The 20,973-nt window shown below is 43.3% G+C and overlaps 1 protein-coding gene across 7 annotated transcripts in view; it reads right to left on the bottom strand.

The window, feature by feature from the left end:
* Nucleotides 1–208: 208 nt before the first annotated feature.
* LOC140718277 (protein PRRC2A-like) overlaps nucleotides 209–20,973 on the bottom strand; it is a 132,583-nt gene continuing 111,818 nt past the window's right edge. For 4 of the 7 annotated variants that reach the window (XM_073031802.1, XM_073031821.1, XM_073031857.1 and 1 more), the window contains 5 exons: nucleotides 14,246–14,356; nucleotides 13,108–13,287; nucleotides 12,912–13,030; nucleotides 5,916–6,009; nucleotides 209–3,658 (listed from right to left, as the gene is read on the bottom strand). In XM_073031802.1, coding sequence (XP_072887903.1) covers nucleotides 3,434–3,658; nucleotides 5,916–6,009; nucleotides 12,912–13,030; nucleotides 13,108–13,287; nucleotides 14,246–14,356 — 729 coding nt within the window. In that variant the 3' untranslated portion in view covers nucleotides 209–3,433. Of the gene's footprint in view, nucleotides 3,659–5,915; nucleotides 6,010–8,021; nucleotides 8,186–12,911; nucleotides 13,031–13,107; nucleotides 13,288–14,245; nucleotides 14,357–20,973 lie in introns of all 7 variants that reach the window. The other 3 variants (XM_073031812.1, XM_073031838.1, XM_073031829.1) reach the window with 3 other exon arrangements.

Below are 20,973 nucleotides of genomic sequence, written 5' to 3'. Positions count from 1 at the left end.
GATGCCTGCTGAATGGTTTAAAACACAAAATGCTTGAACCATCACTGGAGTTAAAGGGTCACTATTAAATTCTGCTATAAATATTAGAATTTAAATCTCCAGGACACAAACTCATCCGAGCAACATGTCCAGTCACTTTCAAGTGTCAGTGGTGACCCTTCTCCCTCCCCCTCACCCCCACTGCTAAGAACAAACAGAAGTAGTGGTGTGAAATATTGAGGAGCGGGTTTGCTGCAGCCCTCGAAACAGCCACTTTTATTAGGATTATAAATTACACTGTGTGACAGTACATGAAAGTGGAGCCAGGCAAACAATGCAGCAGAGAGCTTTTCAACTAGTGAATCTTCAAAGAACAATTGTGGCCCATCACAAATGAGGTCACACACAATCACGAAAAGGATTTGTTTTCCCCCGGTACCCCACCCCGTCTCTCCCTTTGCTTGCATTTCCTCCCTCCCCATCATTTTATTTACTTTGAACATGAACGGTTTAAAATAGTGATAGGTCGGTACAAATGTTGGTTTGGCTTTCTCTAAAATGAAAAACAAAACAGATCCCCTGCATCTCTCACTGGAAAGTGTCACCTGGGAATGTAGTTTGTCCACACTCAGCCCCCCATGCTCACTGTATTCCCACCTCAAATGATGTGGCCAGAAATGGAAGGCATCAATCAATCAGCACTCACTCAGTTTTGAAAGTTGTGTTACATAAAGTGAAGCTCAAACTCTTTCACTACTTGTAATGTGTCTAACTGATTTGTGTACGTTAATCATTTATTGCTACTCCAGCTTTGGGCAGCACAGCAGATCTGGCACAGAAAACATTTCAAAGTAGTGACTCACCAATGGCAATCTCACCTACCTTAGCTGTACCCTTAATGGCACCTCAACATGTCCAAGCACCCCACTCTGGTGACCTGCATCACTCAATGCTACACAAGGTGGGCTTTTATGGTACCTTAATAGTTAAGCAATGCAGACTGTCACAAAAGTACTGGTTGGGTGGGGAACTGTTTCTGTAACCTGAAGCTTCCAAGCAGTGATAACAGTCTAAAGTTTCTTGCAGGTGCTCAAAAGTTGAGGGGGTCACATTAAAGTGGGTTGGGGTGGGCTGAGAGAATAAGAGAATGAACTGTCCCTTAATATCTGATGAGAAACCTTAAGTTTTGCCCTTGTTGCTTGGGAGCAGATATTTCACACACTACCAGCCCAAGGGAGATGAGAGCACAACAATGAGCCTGTGCGTTCTTAGGACCTAGGTTTTGGGGAGGAGATCGCGATCTTGTAAAAAAAATGACGCCAGTACTGGATCAGCTCAGCAGGCACTCTGAGCGTCAGATTCCAATGAGGCAGCGGTATAAAGACAAATTGCAAGCTTGGCATTTCTTCAAAAGTTGGGAACCCACCCTTATCACTCACATTTGAAGCACCAAGTGCAATTGGGGGATAAAATAGACAACGGTAGAACAGTAAATGTGTTTGAAACCCTGCACTATTTGTTCTGAAGGGGTGACAGTCTGACTCTTCAAGTTGCCACATGATCAGTGAGTCAAGTTAATGAACCTCCACTTTGACCACTTGCTCCAGTCTCTGTAGAACTGGGTCACCTGTGTGCTGCAGTGGTTAGTACTTAACCCCATGCTGTAGGAAATGGTAGTACAGGAACATCACTTATCCATCCACAGACATGCATTTGCCTCAGGTTGATTTCTCCCAGAGAAAGGTGCATCTCATACCCAGAGCACAAAATCAAAATTGGATCAAAATCAAAAATGTAGCAAAACTAACCTGCTCAATTAATCCCATTAAACTCAAAGCCACAAATCTCTATTGAACCTGCAAGGAAACAAGTCACTTTCCTTGCAGTTATCATTCAAGATAAAATATTTCACAACAGTTGTACAGACAAATACCTGCCTTCCCAAATCTATTCTACACAAACAGCAAAAGCAGGAGATGCACACCACCAGTTCTTCTATACCAACACACTAGCCCTGTTCATTCATACTGATATTTCCAATGATATCAAGGCTGATTGGTCTGAAGAAGTTGACTGCTGTACCTCACCATGCCTCCCACTCCCAGATCAGGAGGTTGGAGTGTGGCAATGGAGCAGAAGCTCTCTCTCGGGGGTGGGGGGGGGGTGCAAATAAAACATTTGGCTGTAAATCAGTGCTTCAACACTAGGTGACCCTCTTCCAGATATTGCATCATTTGAGCTTTGCTTCCAAGTCAGAGGAAAAGGAAGAGATTACAAACTGGTTTCCATCCGGTAATAAGGGAGCAATCTGTTCCAATTCTCAGATCCTTAGCCACCGCCTCACCATCCATGGGATGAATTGTAGATTCCTCACATTGCCACTGCTCTGCTGAGATAGGAAAAGCAGCTGCCTAGTACTTTAGGGATATTTTTCTCTGCTGATTTTAACGCTGCTACTTGGGATGCAACAGCAACACTGTCAAGGACACTCAACACTGACAGTCATTACTCTGAAAATCACCAGTCCTACTGTTTTGAGTTCACAGAACCTGTAACTAATATTATTTCAGGTCAGAAATCCAAATTCTTTGCTCAGTGTTAGAGACTTGACATCACAGACGCTCCAACAGCAAGGCAAGGGTCGAATTTGAAACCTGGCATATTCACCTTCCCTGAACTGTGTGTGCCTGCAATTTGACAAAATGCAATGCCGGGGAGAGGGGAAAACAAATTTAAAGAAAACCCCCTGTTCTTTTTTGAGGGGATTGGGAGGGCAAGGGTGGAAAAACAGGGAATGAATAGGTTAGAGGAACGAGGGAAGACGTCTAGCTCATCTAGCGTCTATTACACTCCTCAACACTGGCAAACATGCCTCTTAATAGTGTGACACCACACAGTAAAAACAGCAATGGAAACAGTCATTTGTACCCATCTACCACCATTTGCAAACATTCACAACCGTTTTGGAACATAGACAAGACAGAAGCTAGAGAGATCTGTCCACATTACTTCTGAAATGCTCGACTCACTGAGTGGCCCTCTTATTCTAAACACCTTGTGTTCAAACCGATTCTAGTCTTTACACGGTTTGTCCCTCAAAGAAAGCAGCTGCCTTATAAGGGATTGGCATTTATTAAGTAGATCTACAAGGACTTGCTAGTTACCAATAAGATGAATGCTTCATTATGGTAAAGAAATCTAGAGTCTTTTTTTTCTTTAGAAAGGCCTCTTCTCCCTTATTGCTTCCTCCTAGTTCAGCTTCACTCTCACACAGGTTGAAGCTGCTGGAGTTGGCTCTCGTTCACGAACCACTTGTGTAGTCCACTGACATCAGTCACATTTCATCTTTTTTTTCTTTCTAAAAACAAAAGCCATATTTCTTTGAGACTGACAAACAGAACCCCTTAAATGTAGATTGCTTCAGTTTTGAGAGGCTGCAGTCTCTAATCGCTTGTTACAGTTTCTCATCCTGCGGCTTCACACTCTGGGGCTTGATGGGCCCCGTCCGCACTGGCTTGGGGTTACCCGAAGATTTCTCGTCCTTGTGTGATGCAAGGGCATCTCCTTCCTGCTGCTCGGTGGCAGGGAGAGAGCTGGGATTGTTGTTACAGCTGCTGCGGGGTGTCACTCTCTCGAAGAACCTTTGGGTGCTCTGCAGCACTTCGGCTCGTTGCTTTGCCTGCCGAGAAAGTTTGAAGAAACAAGAAAGGAAAAGCTCATTGAGACACACCTCTGTTTAAATCACCACACTGGTATTCCTGCCCTACCTAAATAGTCAGCCCTGAAGCTAATAGCAAAATACAGCATATTTACTGGAAAAATACCCCATTAACTTAAACCTCTTAACAATGCAAACCTGTATGCAGCCCACAAATACGTAGCACTTAAACAGTCTAGCGAGACCCCAGAGAGTGAATGCACAATATTTAACTCTAAAGATCATCCCAGCTGAGCCTGGTACTTTCATCGAATTTTAAACAAGTTCTTTTTCTCTAGTATCAGAGCCAGGTTTATTATCATTGACAATTCAAAGTTTGTTCAGTGACAGCATCACAGTGCAAGACTGCAAGTTGCAATAATAAATAAATACTGCACAACAGGAATAGCAAGGTAGTGTTCACAGCCCACAGAGGGGAAGAAGCTGTTCCTACAATGTTGAGTGTGGGTCTTCAGGCTTCTTGTCCTTTGCAGTACAGGTCATATTATAAAGGCTGGGAAATACAACTACAGTAACATAGACACAGGAGCAGAATTAGGCCCTTCAACCCATCGAGTCTGCTCTGCCATTTAATCATGGGCATGACTGATTTATATCACTCTCAACTCCATTTCCCCCCGCTTTCGCCCCATAACCGTGGACACATTTACTAATCAAGAAGCTACCAGCCTCCTCTTTAAATATAGCCAACTACTTGGCATCCACAACCACCTGTGGCATTGAGTCACTACCCTCAGGCTAAAGAAATTCCTCCCGTTCTAAAGGGATACATTTCTATTCTAACACTGCGCTCTCTGGTCCTAGAGACCCCACGATCAAAAGCATCCTCTCCAGTATTCACTTGAGAACTTCATTCTTAACTCCAGTGAGCTATCAAATGTTCCTCAAACATCAACCCATTCATTCCTGGGATCATTCTCAATGAACTTCCTCTGGACTCACTCCAATGTCAGCACATCTCTCTAAGGTAAGGGGCCCAAAACTGCTCACAAAACTCCAAGTGTGGTCTGACCAACATTTTTTTAAAGCCTCAGCATTTTACAGTGTACTGAGACACAATCTAAAAGAAATTGAGCATATAATTTTCAAAAGCCAGTCCACACAGTCTAAACTACCCTGCCTGGTTTCAACAATGCAGTGCGACCAGGACTCTACAATCAAAAAATAATTTCCTGCCTTTTGTAACTGCCATCTCTGTCGCACTAAAGGGCTGATACTTCACATGTACAATACTGAAGGAACTCAGTAGGTCAGGCAGCATCTATACAGTTGTCATAATCGAGCCAAGAACCTTCATATCAAGTCAGAGTTCCTCCAGCATTTTGAGTGTTGCCTCTCGATTCTCCATTGAAATAATTGCTTTTGTTCATTCAGCTTTATGCGGTGGGTACAGATTTCCAAGTGGATCTGTGCTGCACTTGACAGCTTCTTCAATGTAAATGAGATCAACTACAAACACTGGCGGATTTCTGGGATAGTTGAATCACACTGCTTAGAGCGCCTCGAGTGCAGGGCATGTCTGGCATTGACAGATGGCAATGTTCTGCTTGGGTTGTAGACCCGACCACGTTCTGTTCATACCTCATTCTTTGTGATCTACAGACAGATCTGCATGATGGTGGCAAGACTGTCTGCTTGCTTCATTAATCTGGCTTTCCAGAAATTGAAAAATCTAGAATAAAAGGTCTTGTCTTGCACTATATTAGAGATCTGGTTATCCTACTGTTGTGGCCCTGTCCAAGACGAGCTATCTTAAGGGCAAATCTTCAATGGGGAGGATGAGGTGAATATGACCCTGCCGATAAATGTATGTGGGGCCATCCTAGGCAGGTCACAGCTGAAAAGTTACTGTGCTTCACCAGACATTCAACATGGAATATTTGGCCACTTGCTACAGTTCCTGTACAGAGTTCAGTACTCATGAGCCAAGGAGAACCAGGGTGGTGTTTGCCACAAATTTGAATACAATGCAAATCAAGGAGTCACAGGTTATTTCAACACTTTACTTTTCATTGCACTGAAAGAAATTAAAAAAGGGATCCTTGAAGACAAAAATACCTGATTATCTCAAGATAATACTAACCAAACCTACCAAGTGGGAATCTAAAAGAACTGGTTTTACATTCCTGACCAATATTACTCTGAATTGATTCAAATGAGGACACATGTCCAAGTGGGAACTGGAGAAGGAACACATACAGAACATAAGGATAGTTACCTGCTGTGACACATTCCCCCTGAAACAGAGCAATGGATTGATGCCACATTGGATTGGTCCAGGGGATTTGCCCCTCGGACTCGTTGTGCCAGGCCTGGGGGAGGAAGAAAAACACAGGTGAAAGCTTCAGGGAGTGCATGCTTGTTCTCAACCCCACATATCTGTACTCACACCCTTCAGCTGGCCTACTCCAAGAAAGGCTGTCTGCAAAGTCTAGCCCTGACAATGAGGAAGAATGCATTGAATTGTTAACACTTGGAATGGCTCTAGCATTAGGGTTACGGAGACACAAACTTCAAGAATCACAGATACAATTCTTCACTGTAGTAAGCTACAAAGCTAACCACAAGTCTGACATCATCCCCTCATTCTGCATTCTTCTTTTACAAATGCAAGTGCCAGGGCAAGGACTACCATAAAATTGGGCAGCACAAACAGAAGCTTGAGCCTGCCCTCTAAATGCCAACTATTGATACCAATCACCAGCTTCATCCATCCTATCAACCTCATCTGTAGGCTTCCATTCTCTAGCAATCCAGATGATTATCTCAGCAACTGTCCCCACCACCTTCAGGCAGAATTAGGCCATTCAGCCCCTCAAAAAAAACTATCAACCTTCACTTTAAATATACCCGATGACTTGGCCTCCACAGCTGCCTGTCAATGAATTCCACAGATTCACCACCACCTGGTGAAAGAATTCCCCCTCATCTTAGCTCGAAATAAAGTCCTTTTATTCTGATGTTGTGCCCTTTGATCCTAGTCTCCCCCGCTATAGGAAACATTTTCTCCACATACACTATCAGGCCTTTCCAACCGTCATTGGCATAACAAAAATCTTCATCACCTCATCCACCTGGAAGCCAATTCCCTTAAAGGAAACAAACTGACAGTACTAAAGTCTGATTTATACTTGTGCGTATGGGCTACACCACAGTTGGTGTGTGCCAAAACTCTAGTTGGTGGTGGGGTTTCTATGCCACTGTGTTGAGTTTCTTCATGACAGACACGGACAAGGAAATGCATTTCAAACATTTTCGCATGTCGGCAGGTAGATTTGACGATTTGGTTCATCTGTTTCGCATTGGTGTACAGACATGGCGGAGAAGAAGCAACCGGAAATGCGTCGGAGGAAATGCGATGCTACCAAGCGCACCAATCACAGTTGTTGCGGTCTGCAACCATGACATGAGATTTTTGGGGAGATGCATGTCACCTACAGCGTACGGGTACACGGTACCTACAGCGTAGATGCAACGTATAAGTATAAATCAGCCTTTACACTGAGACTTCTGCCACTGTCCAAAAAACCTGCTGGAATGTTTATGGCTTAAAGCATAGAATGTACAAGCACTGGACAGCCCATTCAGCTCACGATGACGTGCCAATTTCAATGTCAATTTATATTAAATGTCCCCCGTTATCCCTATTCCTTTCATGTGTCTCCCTAAAAGCCTCAAACTCCACCAAGCTGTCCAATTCCACTACTATTCAGCCACTTACACTCCATATAAATAGTCTTTTAAATGAACCACAACTCAACCAATCTTGGTGTCACTCACAAACTTGCTAATCCACCCATCTACTGTTTCATCCAAATCATTGATGTACATCACACCAAGGTCCTAGCACTGATCCTTGCAGAATACCACTGGTCACAGACTTGCAGCCAAAATAACAGCCTTCCACAATCAAACCAGTTCTAAATCCAACCTTGCAATTCACTATGGATCCCATGTATTCTGAATTAATGTGCCATGAAAAACTTTATCAGATGCCTTAATTTGGATAACATGCACTGTTTAATCCTCAAGCTCCTTTGTCAACTCTTTAAAAAAAAAACACTCAAAAGCCTCCCCTTCAGAAAACCATGTTTATTGTCTGAAGTCCATGCCTTTCAAAATGTGGATAAAACTCATCCCCCAGTATCCTGTCCAACAGCTTCCCTACCACTGATGTACAATTATGTCAGTGATGTACAATTATCTGGATTATTCCAATTTTTTATCTTGTACAAAGGCACAACATTGGCTAATCCCCAGTCCCCTAGGACCTTGCCTGTTAGTGAGGACACAAACATATTTGTTAAAATCAAGCTTAACTCACACATTGGCCACAGGACCATTAAATATAGGAGCAGAAGAAGTAGGCCATTTGGCTCATCGAGTCTGCTCCGCCATTCAATCATGGCTGATCCAATTCTTCCAGTCATCCCCGGTCCCCTGCTTTCACCGCATCCATACCCTTTGATGCCCTGGCTAATCAAGAACCTAATCAAGTATCAGTGTGTCACAGACTGAACGAACCAACAAACTTATCAATAACAATGCAAATGTCAAGGAACACAAGAATGCAAAATAAAGGTAAGAACAAATTTACCACAACCCTTTCCCCAGGGCACAAGATTGCTTTAAAATGGGTGGGGAGAAGAGCAGAGAAAGTGTAAACATGATGTGCAATGCAAGATGTTTTTCTGAAAGCGCAGAGGCAGATGCCTGAAGCATACTGCCAGGGTATGTGTTGAAAGCAAGCAGCATTGTGGCATTCAAAAGGTAATTTTTATAGGCACAAGAAAATGCCATAAATGGGGGTACAGTGGAATATGGGCAGGCCAAATGGATTAGATTAGAAGGGTATCATGCTTGGCATAGACATCGTGGGTCAAAGGCCTCGTTCCTGAGCTAAGCTCAAACTGCAAGTAAGTTGACACTGTAAAGCACCTCCAACCTCTTTTGGCTTTAATATGATCACAGCCAATTTTCTACCTTGCTTATGCTCCTAAACAAACCTCAAATTCTCATGTTAGGTGATCTTTGCCCTAAGTATACTGAGCAATTGAATATTCCAGAGATAGACAGCTTCTCCATGAAGGATTTTCTTGTCTCAGTACTGTGTCCAATCTCTTATCCTGAGTAACACTTACTCTACATAGGAAAGAGCTTCTCACTATCCACTTTGCCAATCCCTATTAATAATTCCTGGCTCAGAAAGATAAACTTCTATTCTTCCAAACTTCAGTGGATAGATGGTGGCTCATAGAAAAGGACAATCTCCAAGCGGGTAGAGCAGAATATATGGCTGGGGAGAGGGTGTGGGGTGAACTATCAACATATTGGGGTTGAAAAACTGCAACAGACCAAGAAAGAAAGTGTAGAAGTGGTGAAACAAAAGGCCATTGAGGAAGGGGTTGTGGGGTTATACTCAAGAATTTAAAAGAATGGGGAGAATGGAATGTCATTGAAACCTTTCAACTATTGAAAAGCTGAGATGGAGTGGATGTGATGTTTCCTATAGTAGGGGAATCTAGGACCAGAGGACACAGGCTCAGGATAAAACGATGTACCTTTAAAACAGATGAGAAGGAATCCCTTTACCTAGAGGCTAGTGAATCTGTGGCATCCATAATCATAAACAGCTGTGGAGGCCAAGTCATCAGGTATATTTAAAGCAGAAGTTAGACCACAAGACATAGGAGCAGAATTAGGCCATTCAGCACATTGAGTTTGCTCCGCCATTCCATCATGGCTGATTGCGAATCCCACTCAACCCCATACAGCAGTCTTCTCACATATCCTTTGATGCCCTGACCGATCAGGAAACTATCAACTTCAACTTTACATATACCCACTGACTTGGCCTCCACCGCAGTTTGTGGCAGAGCATTCCACAGATTCACCACACTCTGGCTAAAAAGAGTTCTGCTTACCCCTGTTCTCAAAGGTCACCCCTCAATTCGGAGGCTCTGCCCTCTAGTTCTGGATACCACCATCATAGGAAACATCCTCTCCACATCCACCCTATCTAGTCCTTTCAATATTCAGCAGGTTTCATCGAGATCCCCTGCATTCTTCTAAATCCCAGAAAGTACAGGCCCAAAGTTGTCAAATGCTCCTCATATATTAACCCCTTCATTCCTGGAATAATCCTTGTGAACTTCCTCTAGACTCTCTCCAATGACAATAGACAGTAGGTGCAGGAGTAGGCCATTCAGCCTTTCTAGCCAGCACTGCCATTCACTGTGATCATAGCTGATCATACACAATCAGTACCCCGTTCCTCCCCTCTCCCCATATCCCTTGACCCCGCTATCTATAAGAGCTCTATCCAACTCTCTCTTGAATGCATCCAGAGACTTGGCCTCCACTGCCTTCTGGGGCACAGCATTCCACGTATCCACCACTCTCTAGGTGAAAAAGTTTTCCCGCATCTCTGTTCTAAATGGCCTACCCCTTATTCTTAAACTGTGGCCTCTAGTTCTGGACTCACCCATCAGCGGGAACATGCTTCCTGCCTCCAGCGTGTCCAATCCCTTAATAATCTTATATGTTTCAATCAGATCCTCTCTCATCCTTCTAAATTCCAGTGTATACAAGCCCAGTCACTCCAATCTTTCAACATATGACAGTCCCGCCATTCTGGGAATTAACCTTGTGAACCTACGCTGCACTCCCTCAATAGCAAGCATGTCCTTCCTCAAATTTGGAGACCAAAACTGCACACAATACTCCAGGTGGGGACTCACCAGGGCCCTGTACAGCTGTAGACTGAGTAGGCTACGGTCAATTATGGAAAACCCTGAACATCCTCTACATAGCACCATCCAGAGACAGAGAAGCAGTTTCAGCGACAGGTTACTGTCGATGCAATGCTCCTCAGACAGGATGAAGAGGTCAATACTCCCCAATGCCATTAGGCTTTACAATTCAACTGCCAGGACTTAAGAACTTTTTTTAAAGCTATTATTAATGCTTTTTGAGTTAGTGATTTAGATGCATATCATATTATTACCGAGTTAAGTATTGTATGTAATGAGTTTTTGCTACAACAAGTGTATGGGACATTGGAAAAAAAAAGTTGAATTTCCCCATGGGGATGAATAAAGTATCTATCTATCTATCTTTACTCCTATACTCAATTCCTCTTATTATAAAGGCCAGCATGCCATTAGCTTTCTTCACTGCCTACTTGCTTTCACTGACTGATGTACAAGAACACCTAGAACACATTGACAACACATCCTTTCTGAGATACAGTGCCCAAAATGGTTGACAATATCCAAGTGCGGCCTAACTAGTGTCTCATAAAGTCTCAGCATTAACTCCTTGCTTTTATATTCTCTTCCTCTTGAAATAAATGCAAACATTGCATTTGCCTTCTTCATCACAGATTCAAATAGTAGGTTAACCAACTGTGAAGTCTTGCACGAGTACTCCAAGTCCCTCTGCACGTCTGATCTTTAATCCATCTCCCCATTTGGATAATCGTCTGCACTATTGATCCTTTTACCAAATCCATTATAATACATTTCCCAACACTGTATTCCATCTGCCACTTTTTGCCCATCCTTTTAACTTGCCACAAAGCCATCAATTCCGTTATCCAAATCACTGGGAAACAGTGAAAAGTAGTGATTCCAATACTGACCCGAAGAACACCATTAATCACTGGCAGCCAACTAGAAAAGACCCCTTTTGTTCCCACTCACTGCCTCCTGCCTGTCAGTCCTCTATCCATGCCAGTATCTTTCCTGTAACACCTTAAGATTTTATCTTGTTTAGCAGCCTCATGTGTAGCACCTTATTAACTGCCTTCTGAAAATTCAAGTAAATGACTTCCATTGCCTCTTTTGTCCTCCCTGCTTGTTATTTCATTTGAAGATTCCCCAGGCAAGATTTTCCTTTATAGAAACTATGCTGACATTGACTTATTTTACCATTAGTCTCCAAGTACTCAGAATCCTTATTTTCAATAATAGACTCCAACATTTTTCCAACCACTGAGGTTAGTCTAGCCGGCCTATAATAGCCTTTCTTTTGCCTTCCTCCCTTCTTAAATATATCCTCTCACACTCTCAGCAAAACTTGCATCACTCTAAACTACAGCAAATCTGCCATGTACAGGTCCAAATCTGGCTTTGAAAGAGGTGGGTTGGATACCCTCATCCCATTAAAAAACCCAGAGCTACACAAATGCCAACAGAAGCTCCAAAGACCTCATTCCTAGGAGAGGAAAAGACTTCACCGAGAAGATGGGCTACACGTGGCTAAGTATAGCTCCAACATCACCTACAAATTTGCTGACAACACCACTGTGTGGGCTGTATCAAAGGAGGTCATGAATCAGCATACAGGAGGGAGATTGAATACTTGGCTGTGTAGTGTAATAACAACCTCTCACTCAATGTCATTAAGACCAAGGAATTGATTGTAGATTTCAGGAGAGCATCAGTAACTTTAAATTTCTAGGTGTCACTATTCCAGAGGACCTGTCCTGGGCTCATCATATAAATATTGTGAAGAAAAAACAACAGCACCTCTGGAGTCTGTGGAGGTTTGGCAGACATCAAAAACCATGGCATGGTGGAAAGTGTGCTGACTGGCTGCATAACAACCTGGTATGGGAACACTAATGCCTGTGCGCGGAAAATTCAACAAAAGATAATGGATTCAAGCTCAGTACATCACGGGTAAAATCCTCTGAGCCATTGAGCACATTTACACAAAATGGTGCTATAGAAAAGCAGCATCCATCAAAAGATCCTCACAGCTGCCATCAGGTAGAAGGTGCAGGTGCCTCAGGACTCACACCACCAGGTTCAAGAACAGTTATTACCCCTCAACCGAAAGCCTCTTGAACAAAAGGGATCACTACACTCATTTAAGGACTCTTGTATTGTTATTTCATGCTTGTTATTTAGTGCTATTTATTTATATCTGCATTTGCAGTTTACATTTCTTGATGTTTACAGTTACGGTTCTACAGATTTGCTCCAGCCCCACAGAAAAGGAATCTCATGGTTGTATGTGGTGACATGTATGTACTCTGATAACAAATTTGAGTTTGAACATGGGGACAACTTAAAGACTAGCCTCGGATAGAGGACTCTGGCGAGCTGCCGTTTGCAGCTCAGTATGCTTCAGTAGGAGTGATAGGCATAGCCCCCTTGCAAAGAAAGAAAAAGACATGGTACAAATAAGGGAGTTACCAACTTCTCACCTGAACATTGTAGGTGATGGAACAGTATATCCAAGTGCACCAGGAGACTGATTCATCTTTCTGTCCAAATGAAATGACTTCGGATCCACTGGATTGACCTGCACATAAAAAAAATCATTCTGCTTAACATTCAATAACAATCTCATACTGAAATTTGAAGCATTTTGGAAAAAAAAAAAGTAATGTTTTCCTCAACCTCTCTTCCTAGAGTAGGTGCAGTGGTATGAAAGCTGGAGTGAAGTACTCGTCTGGGAGCACCTGGAGGGACGGTTTGCGCCTGTGACTGATGCAGAGACTGCGGAAGTTGAACCAGGGGTTGCTGCATGGATCCAAACCCAGGGACTGACAACTGGGAACCCAACATAGGCACCAACATCTGTTGATAAAAGCATTCTGCAGTAAGCACAGGAAAAGAGAAACGAGGCGAGGGGTTCAAAGTAATGAACAATGACAAAAAAAAGGACCAAATCAGGAGTTAGAATCCCCGTCACCAAAGCCTTAAATTGTTAGTAATTACAATGTAGCATTAGTCTGAACTATGACTTTGCTGGCTTCTAATTTTATAACAATTGCCCTAGTTTCAAGTTACAGTCAATAGACAATAGGTGCAGGCGCAGGCCATTCGGCCCTTCTAGCCAGCACCGCCATTCACTGTGATCATGGCTGATCATACACAATCAGTACCCCATTCCTGCCCTCTCCCCACATCCCTTGACCCAGCTATCTATAAGAGCTCTATCTCTCTCTTGAATGCATCCAGAGACTTGGCCTCCACTGCCTTCTGGGGCAGAGCATTCCACATATCCACCACTCTGAGTGAAAAAGTTTTTCCGCATCTCAGTTCTAAATGGCCTACCCCTTATTCTTAAACTGTGGCCTCTAATTCTGGACTCACTCATCAGCAGGACCATGCTTCCTGCCTCCAGCGTGTCCAATCCCTTAATAATCTTGTATGTTTCAATCAGATCCCCTCTCATCCTTCTAAATTCCAGTCACACCACATCCTTGTATGACTAGTGCAGGGTGTGAGCCCCAACACCTATGCTGATGCTTTCCAAACACATCCACTGCTGACCCACACTTTCAGCTAAATCAGGCTGGAGTGGCATGGACCTGACATAAGAGGGCAGCTGCATTTGCTGCAGCACCCCATGTGCATTTAAGCCTCGTATCAGGATAGAAATTTTTCCTTTCACACCATGTTCCTCCAGACCTTAAATAATTTAGACCTGCAATGGCCTTGGGATAGGTTGTGTTAGACAATTCATTCCTATGTTAATAGCCTGATTTTTCTAGCAACATTCGCGTCATCAAAAGTCACTGCTGAGGAATACCTGGTGGAGGGGGCCACTGGACATCGGCGGTGCAGTGAAGTAGTTGCTCTGACTGGGCTGCTGCAGCGGAGAGGAGTAGAAGTCAGATGGTTGGGCCAAGCCTTGCCGCATCTGCAGGAAAGGTTCAGACACATCAGCGTTGAATGGTAATTATCCAGCCAGTGCCTTTCTCCCCCGAGCTGCAATGTCTCGTACTGAAGGGTATGCATTTAAATAAGAGGGGAGAAATTTAAAGGAGATGTATGGGGCAGATGTGACAGAAGTGTTTAAGAGGCTCATGAGTAGAAACACGAGTATGCAGAGAATTGAAGGATACTGATCACGGGCAGACAGAAGGGACATTATTAACTTAATTAGTACTGCAAAACATCATTGGCGAAAGGGCCTGTTTCTGTGCGATCCAGATACATATAGAAGCCATTGTCTGACAAATGTACAAAATTAACCAGCTGTTCAATTACATGTATAGTACTGATCAAGTAGAGTTAGACTATGCTATTTGGCTTTGCACAATAGCAGTGATTTCAAAGAAACACAAGATTCTTCAAGATCTTACATGGCAGGTGCCAACAGGATGCCAATACCAATGCTAGCAAATACCGAGCTGGAGGTGCTCTCAGGCTGAAAGAATGGGATGAGAAAGGTTAGTCAGAGGGTTATGAATCTTTGGAATTCCCTACTGTAGATGATCATTGTTGCTCAGTACACAAGTTGCAAGAAACAGATTTTAGGAACCAAGTTAGTAACTGAGGATTGAGCAAAGTGGATGCAGGACACCACTTCACTGGACAGCCAAGAGGTTACTCAAAGGGAATCAAGGCATAGTGCGGGACAGTACAGACAAGGCACCAATCTCCCCTAAATGAGCCCATTTTAGTAAAAGTGTTTGATGAGGTGTCTCCAGCACACTAACCTCGTCCAGTGATTTTACGCTCAAGCACTGCTACTTTGCTTAAAAAGAAAGGCCGTGAAGATTTCACTTTCTGATCAGAGTAACATGTTGAACAAAAGTTTGCCAGGGAGAGATACCCTGCAATGAACTCAGATTTTGCTTAATCCATAAAAACTTTCTGGCAGATGACCAGAATGTCCCAGAGACAGCTGTCAGTTACCACACAACGGCCTCACTTTCATAGGTAACTCAACCCTTATCCTCGGAAGCTTAGTTTTCACATGGAAGCTCACAATTAAATGACATGGGTGAACAACTGAAGGCTCATCCCAAATGGTTTCAGACGGGTGACAGATTAGTACATGATGTGACTGTTTGAGCATCTAGCCAGGGTATAAACGTGCTCAAGTTATTCTTTACTTCTGAGATATGGAACTCAAAGGAAAACTATCCTTCCAGCAATGCCTGAGTTAGCAGTACCCACACATGCTGATGTGTCTTGCATGAAACCTTCTTTTGTGACACAGTTAGAACTGAAAAAACGAATGCAGGACTGAAGGTGCTGGTTTTTAATGCGCAAAGCATTCAGAGTAAGGTGGATGAACTCGTGGCGCAATCAGAGATTGGTCAGTATGACACTGAGTCATGGCTGAAAGGCAGCCATAGTTGGGAGCTTAACATCAAATGATATACTTTGTATCGAAAGGAAAGGCAGGAAGGCACAGGTGGTGTAGTTCTGTTGGTAAGAGATAAAGTTACATCTTCAGAAAGAGGTGACATAGGGCCAGAGAATGATGAATCTTTGAGTGACATTTGAGTGATCTTTGCAGTGACTGCAAAAGTAATGCTCTGCCCCAGAAGGCAGTGGAGGCCAAGTCTCTGGATGCTTTCAAGAGAGAGTTAGATAGAGCTCTTATAGATTGCGGGGTCAAGGGATATGGGGAGAGGGCAGGAACGGGATACTGATTGTGTATGATCAGCCAGATCACAGTGAATGGAGGTATCCTGCACCTACTGTCTATATATTAAAAAAAACTGTGGAATCATATATAGGCCTCTAAATAGTAGCCAAGATATGGGGTTGAGATTGCAAAGGGAGCTGGAAAAGGCATGTAATAAGGGTAATGACAATTGTAATGGGGGACTACAATATCCAAGGAGATTGGGAAAGTCAGGTTGGCGTCGGATCGCCTGAGAGGGAATTTGTTCAATGCCTTTAAGGTAGCGCTTTCATTTTAAAAAAGAGCAGCTTGTGCTTGAGCTTACTTGGGGAAAGGCCATCTTAGATTGGCTGCTGTGTCACAACCCAGATCTGATTAGGGAGCTTAATGAAAAAAGCCCTTAGGAGGCAGTGATCATAATATGATTGAATTCATACTGCAATTTGAGAGCCAGAAGCATAAATCACATGTATCAGTATCACAATGGAATAAAGGGAATTACTGAGGCATGAGAGGAGCTTGCCCAGGCAGATTGGAGGAGGATACTGGTGGGGATGACAGGAGAGCAGAGACGGCTGAAGTTTCTGGGAATAGTTCACAAAGCACAGCATACGACCGTAAGATGTGGGAGCAGAAATAGGCCATTCAGCCCACGGAGTCTGCTTCACCATTCAATCATGGGTTGATCCAATTTTTCCCGTCAGCCCCACTCCCGCCTTCTCCCCATATCGTTTGAGGCCCTGGCTAATCAAGAACCTATCTACCTCTGCCTTAAATACACCAAATAACTTGGCCTCCACAGCCACTCATGGCAACAAATTCCAGATTTACCACCAACTAAAGTAATTCTCCACATGTTTTAAATGGGCGTCCTTTAATCCTGAAGTCATGCCCTCGAGTCCTAGACTCCCCTACCATAAGAAATAACTTTGCCATATCTAATCTGTTCAGGCCTTTTAACTTTCAGAATGTTTCAATGAGATCCCCCCTCATTCTCCTGAACTCCAGGGAATACAGCCCAAGAGCTGCCAGACGTTCCTCATGTGGTAACCCTTTCACTCCTGGAATCATTCTTGTGAATCTTCTCTGAACCTTCTCCAATGTCAGTATATCCTTTCTAAAATAAGGAGCCCAAAACTGCACACAATACCCCAAGTGTGGTCTCACAAGTACCTTATAGAGTCTCAACATCACATTCCAGCTCTTAATGAATGCTAACATTGCATTCGCCTTCTTCACCACCAACTCAACCTGCAGGCTAACTTTCAGGGTATCCTGCACAAGGACGCCCAAGTCCCTTTGCATCTCTGCATTTCGAATTCTCTCCCAATCTAAATAATAGTCTGCCCATTTATTTCTCTCACCGAAGTGCATGACCATATTCTTTCCAACATTGTATTTCATTCCCCTAAACTATCCAAGTCTCTGCAGGCTGTTTCCTCAACACTATCCGCTTCTCCACCTATCTTTGTATCATTGGCAAATTTAGCCACAAATCCATTAATCCCATAGTACAAATTATTGACATACATCATAAAAAGCAGCAGTCCTAACAACAATGCCTGTGGAACTCCACTGGTAACCGGCAGCCAGCCAGAATAGGATCCCTTTATTCCCACTCTGTTTTCTGCCGATCAGCCAATGTTCCACCTATGCTAGTAATTCACTGTAATTCCATGGGCTCTTGCTAATTCCATCTTGCTAAGCAGCCTCATGTGTGGCACCTAGTCAAAGGCCTTCTGAAAATCCAAGGATAGATATGTCCCACAGAAGTTTACCACTCATAAGGACAAATGGCAAGTGTAGGTAACTGAGGTTGACAAGGGAAATTAAGGACTGCATAAAAACCCAAGGAAAAGGTATATAAGATAGCTAAAGTGTGTGGGGAGCTGGACAATTCAGAAGCTTTTAAAATCCAACAAAAGGCAACTAAAAAAATCTAACAAGGAAATAGATAAAATATGAGGACAAATAATATAAAGCAGGATACCAAAAGTTTTTTCAGTTATATAAAATGTAAAAGGGAGGTGAAAGCTGATATTGGACCACTGGAAAATGATGCTAGTGAGGTAGTAATGGGGACAAAGAAATGGCAGATGAACTTAATAGGTACTTTGCATCAGGCTTCACTGTGGAAGACACTAGCAGTGTGCCAGAGGTCTCCGAGTGCCAGGGAGCAGGAGTGAGTGCCATTGCTATTGCAAAGGAAAAAGTGTTAGGCAAACTGAAAGTTCTTAAGGTGGTTAAGTCACCTGAACCAGATGGACTACATCCCAGAGTCTTGAGAGGTTGCTGAAGAGGTATCCAAAGCATTGGTCGTGACCTTTCAAGAATCAATAGATTCTGGCATGCTCCCAGAGGACTGGAAATTGCAAATGTCACTCCACTCTTTAAGAAGGGAGGAAGGCAAAAGAAAGGAAATTATAGGTCAATGGTTGGGAAAGTGTTTTTGAGTCTATTATTAAGAATGAGATTTCGGGGTACTTGGAGACAAATGATAAAATGAGTCAGCATGCTTTCTGTAGCCATGTAATAGATTTGTCAGGCAAGAGTTCTTTGAGGAAGTACCAAACAGGGTGGACAAAGAAAAGGCAGTGGATGTCATTTACTTGGATTTTCAGAAGGCATTTGATAAGATGCCACACACGAGGCTGCGTAACAAGATAAAATCCTCTGGCATTACAGGAAAGATACTGGCATGGATAGAGGAATGGCTGATAGGCAGGAGGCAGTGTGTGGAAATAAAAGGGGCCTTTTCTGGTTGCCAGTGCCCAGTGCCCAGTGGCGTCCCTCAGTGGTTAATATTGGAACCACTGCTTTTTACATTGTCAATGATTTGGATAATGGAATTGATGGCTTAGTGGCAAAGTTTGTGGATGATACAAAGATAGGTGGAGGGGTATGTAATGCTGGGGAAGCCACGGGATTGCAGCAGGATTTATACAAATTGGAAGAATGGGCAAAAAAGTGGCAGATACAGTGTTGGAAATGCATGATAATGCATTTTTGTAAAAGAAACAATACTGCAGACTATTATCTGAATGGGGAGATGGTTCAAACAGGGGTGCAGAGTGACTTAGGAATGATGCCACCTGATCATACTCCACTGAGGTCTGTGGTTTCCCTTTAATTTAGGAACAACTGCTTAACAGATAGTCAGAGGGCTGAAGTGGCTGCCACAAGAGGGCACAGGTTTAAGGTTTAAGGTGCTTGGGAGTGGGTGTAGAGGAGATGTCAGGGGTAAGTTGTTTTTTATTCCTTTTAAAAAAAAATAAAAACAGAGAGTGGTGAGTGTGTGGAATGGGCTGCCAGCAATGGTGCTAGAGGCGGATATGATAGGGTCTTTTAAGAGACTTTTAGATAGGTACATGGAACTTAGGAAAATAGGAGGGATATGGGTAACCCTAGTAATTTCTAAGACAGGGACATGTCTGGCACAACTTTTGTGGGGCAAAGGGCCTGTATTGTGCTGTAGGTTTTCTATGTTTCTATAAAAGGAGATAATGCTGAGTCTTTATAAAACACTAGTCAGGCTGCACTTGGAGTACTGTCAACAATTTTGGGTTCTATATCTCAAAAAGGATGTGTTGTCATTGGAGAGGAGGTTCACAAGGATGATTCCAGGAATGAAGGGGTTAACATGAGGAGTTTGGCAGCTTTGAGCCTGTACTCACTGGATTTTAGAAGAATGCAGGGGGTGGGGGGATCTCACTGTAACCTGCACTAGATAAGGTGGATGTTGGGAGGATATTTTTCTATGGTGGGCGTATCCAGAACTACAGGGCACAGCCTCAAAATTGAGGGCAGACCTTTTATGGAGGTAAGGAGGGATTATTTTAGCCAGAGACTAGTGAATCTGCGGCATGCTCACTGACAGACTGTGGTGGAGGCCAAGTCTGTGGGTATACTTAAGGCAGAACTTGATATTTCCTGATCTGTCAGGGCATCAAAGGATATGGCAATAAGGAAATTGTATCGTGTTAAACGGGATGTGGGATCAGCCATGACGGAATGGCAGAGCTGACTCGAAGGTCTGAATGGCCCAATGCTGCTCCTATATCTACCTCTACCAGTGAAAGCCCTCATTCGTCAATAAGAGTTTTTGTTTAAAATGAATCGCTTTAAATGTACTAATTCCTTCTAACTCCCCACACCAATGTAACCTCTTTTCTCTGCAATCAACTTGTGGAAAGCACTTGCTGGCACTTCTTTCACAGCAAAGCAGTAACCAAGTTGGTGCTAATTTGACTTCCACATTCGTATGGTTGGTGGTGAAAATAGCACAATGCAACGACCGAGAAGGGTCATTTCCTCTTCCAGCAACATTCCTGCAGCACACCCAACATGACCTGGACAAGACTTGTGGCAGTGGTTAACTGTCAACAAGCAAAGGGATTCTAACCAGCTTCCCATGATTTTCAACAGCATTAGTACTGCTAAAGCCTCCAGTTTTAAATTAGCACCCCATTTTAAATACTACGGCAGTAACACAAGGTTGAACACTGAGAAATCTTGCATTTTATGCCCCAAAGCCTTTCCAACACCCAGACAGCAAAAATCAGATGGAATACTTTGCACTTGCCTTGGATGCAACTCCAAGATAAGAACTTAGGTACATTCCAAAACTAAGTAGCACACTAGATTTGCAGTAGATATATAGTCCCTTCACAACCCTTATCCTTGGATGCTCTGTCTTCACATGGAAGCTCACAACAAAATGACATGAATGAGCAATAAGGGCTACGTTGTGCACCAGTTGCAAGATGAACTGCAGCAAACTCCACCAAACCTCACAATCTCAACCACTGTGTATGAATGTGCATGTGCATACCAGATTCCCCTCCATTATGAGCTGGGAAATGCTCTTCCTTCATCACAAGGTCTAAATCCTGGAA

Source organism: Hemitrygon akajei, chromosome 2 (genome assembly GCF_048418815.1).
Source record: "Hemitrygon akajei chromosome 2, sHemAka1.3, whole genome shotgun sequence".
NCBI classification, from domain to species: domain Eukaryota; kingdom Metazoa; phylum Chordata; class Chondrichthyes; order Myliobatiformes; family Dasyatidae; genus Hemitrygon; species Hemitrygon akajei.
This window is presented reverse-complemented; position numbering and strand designations above follow the sequence as displayed.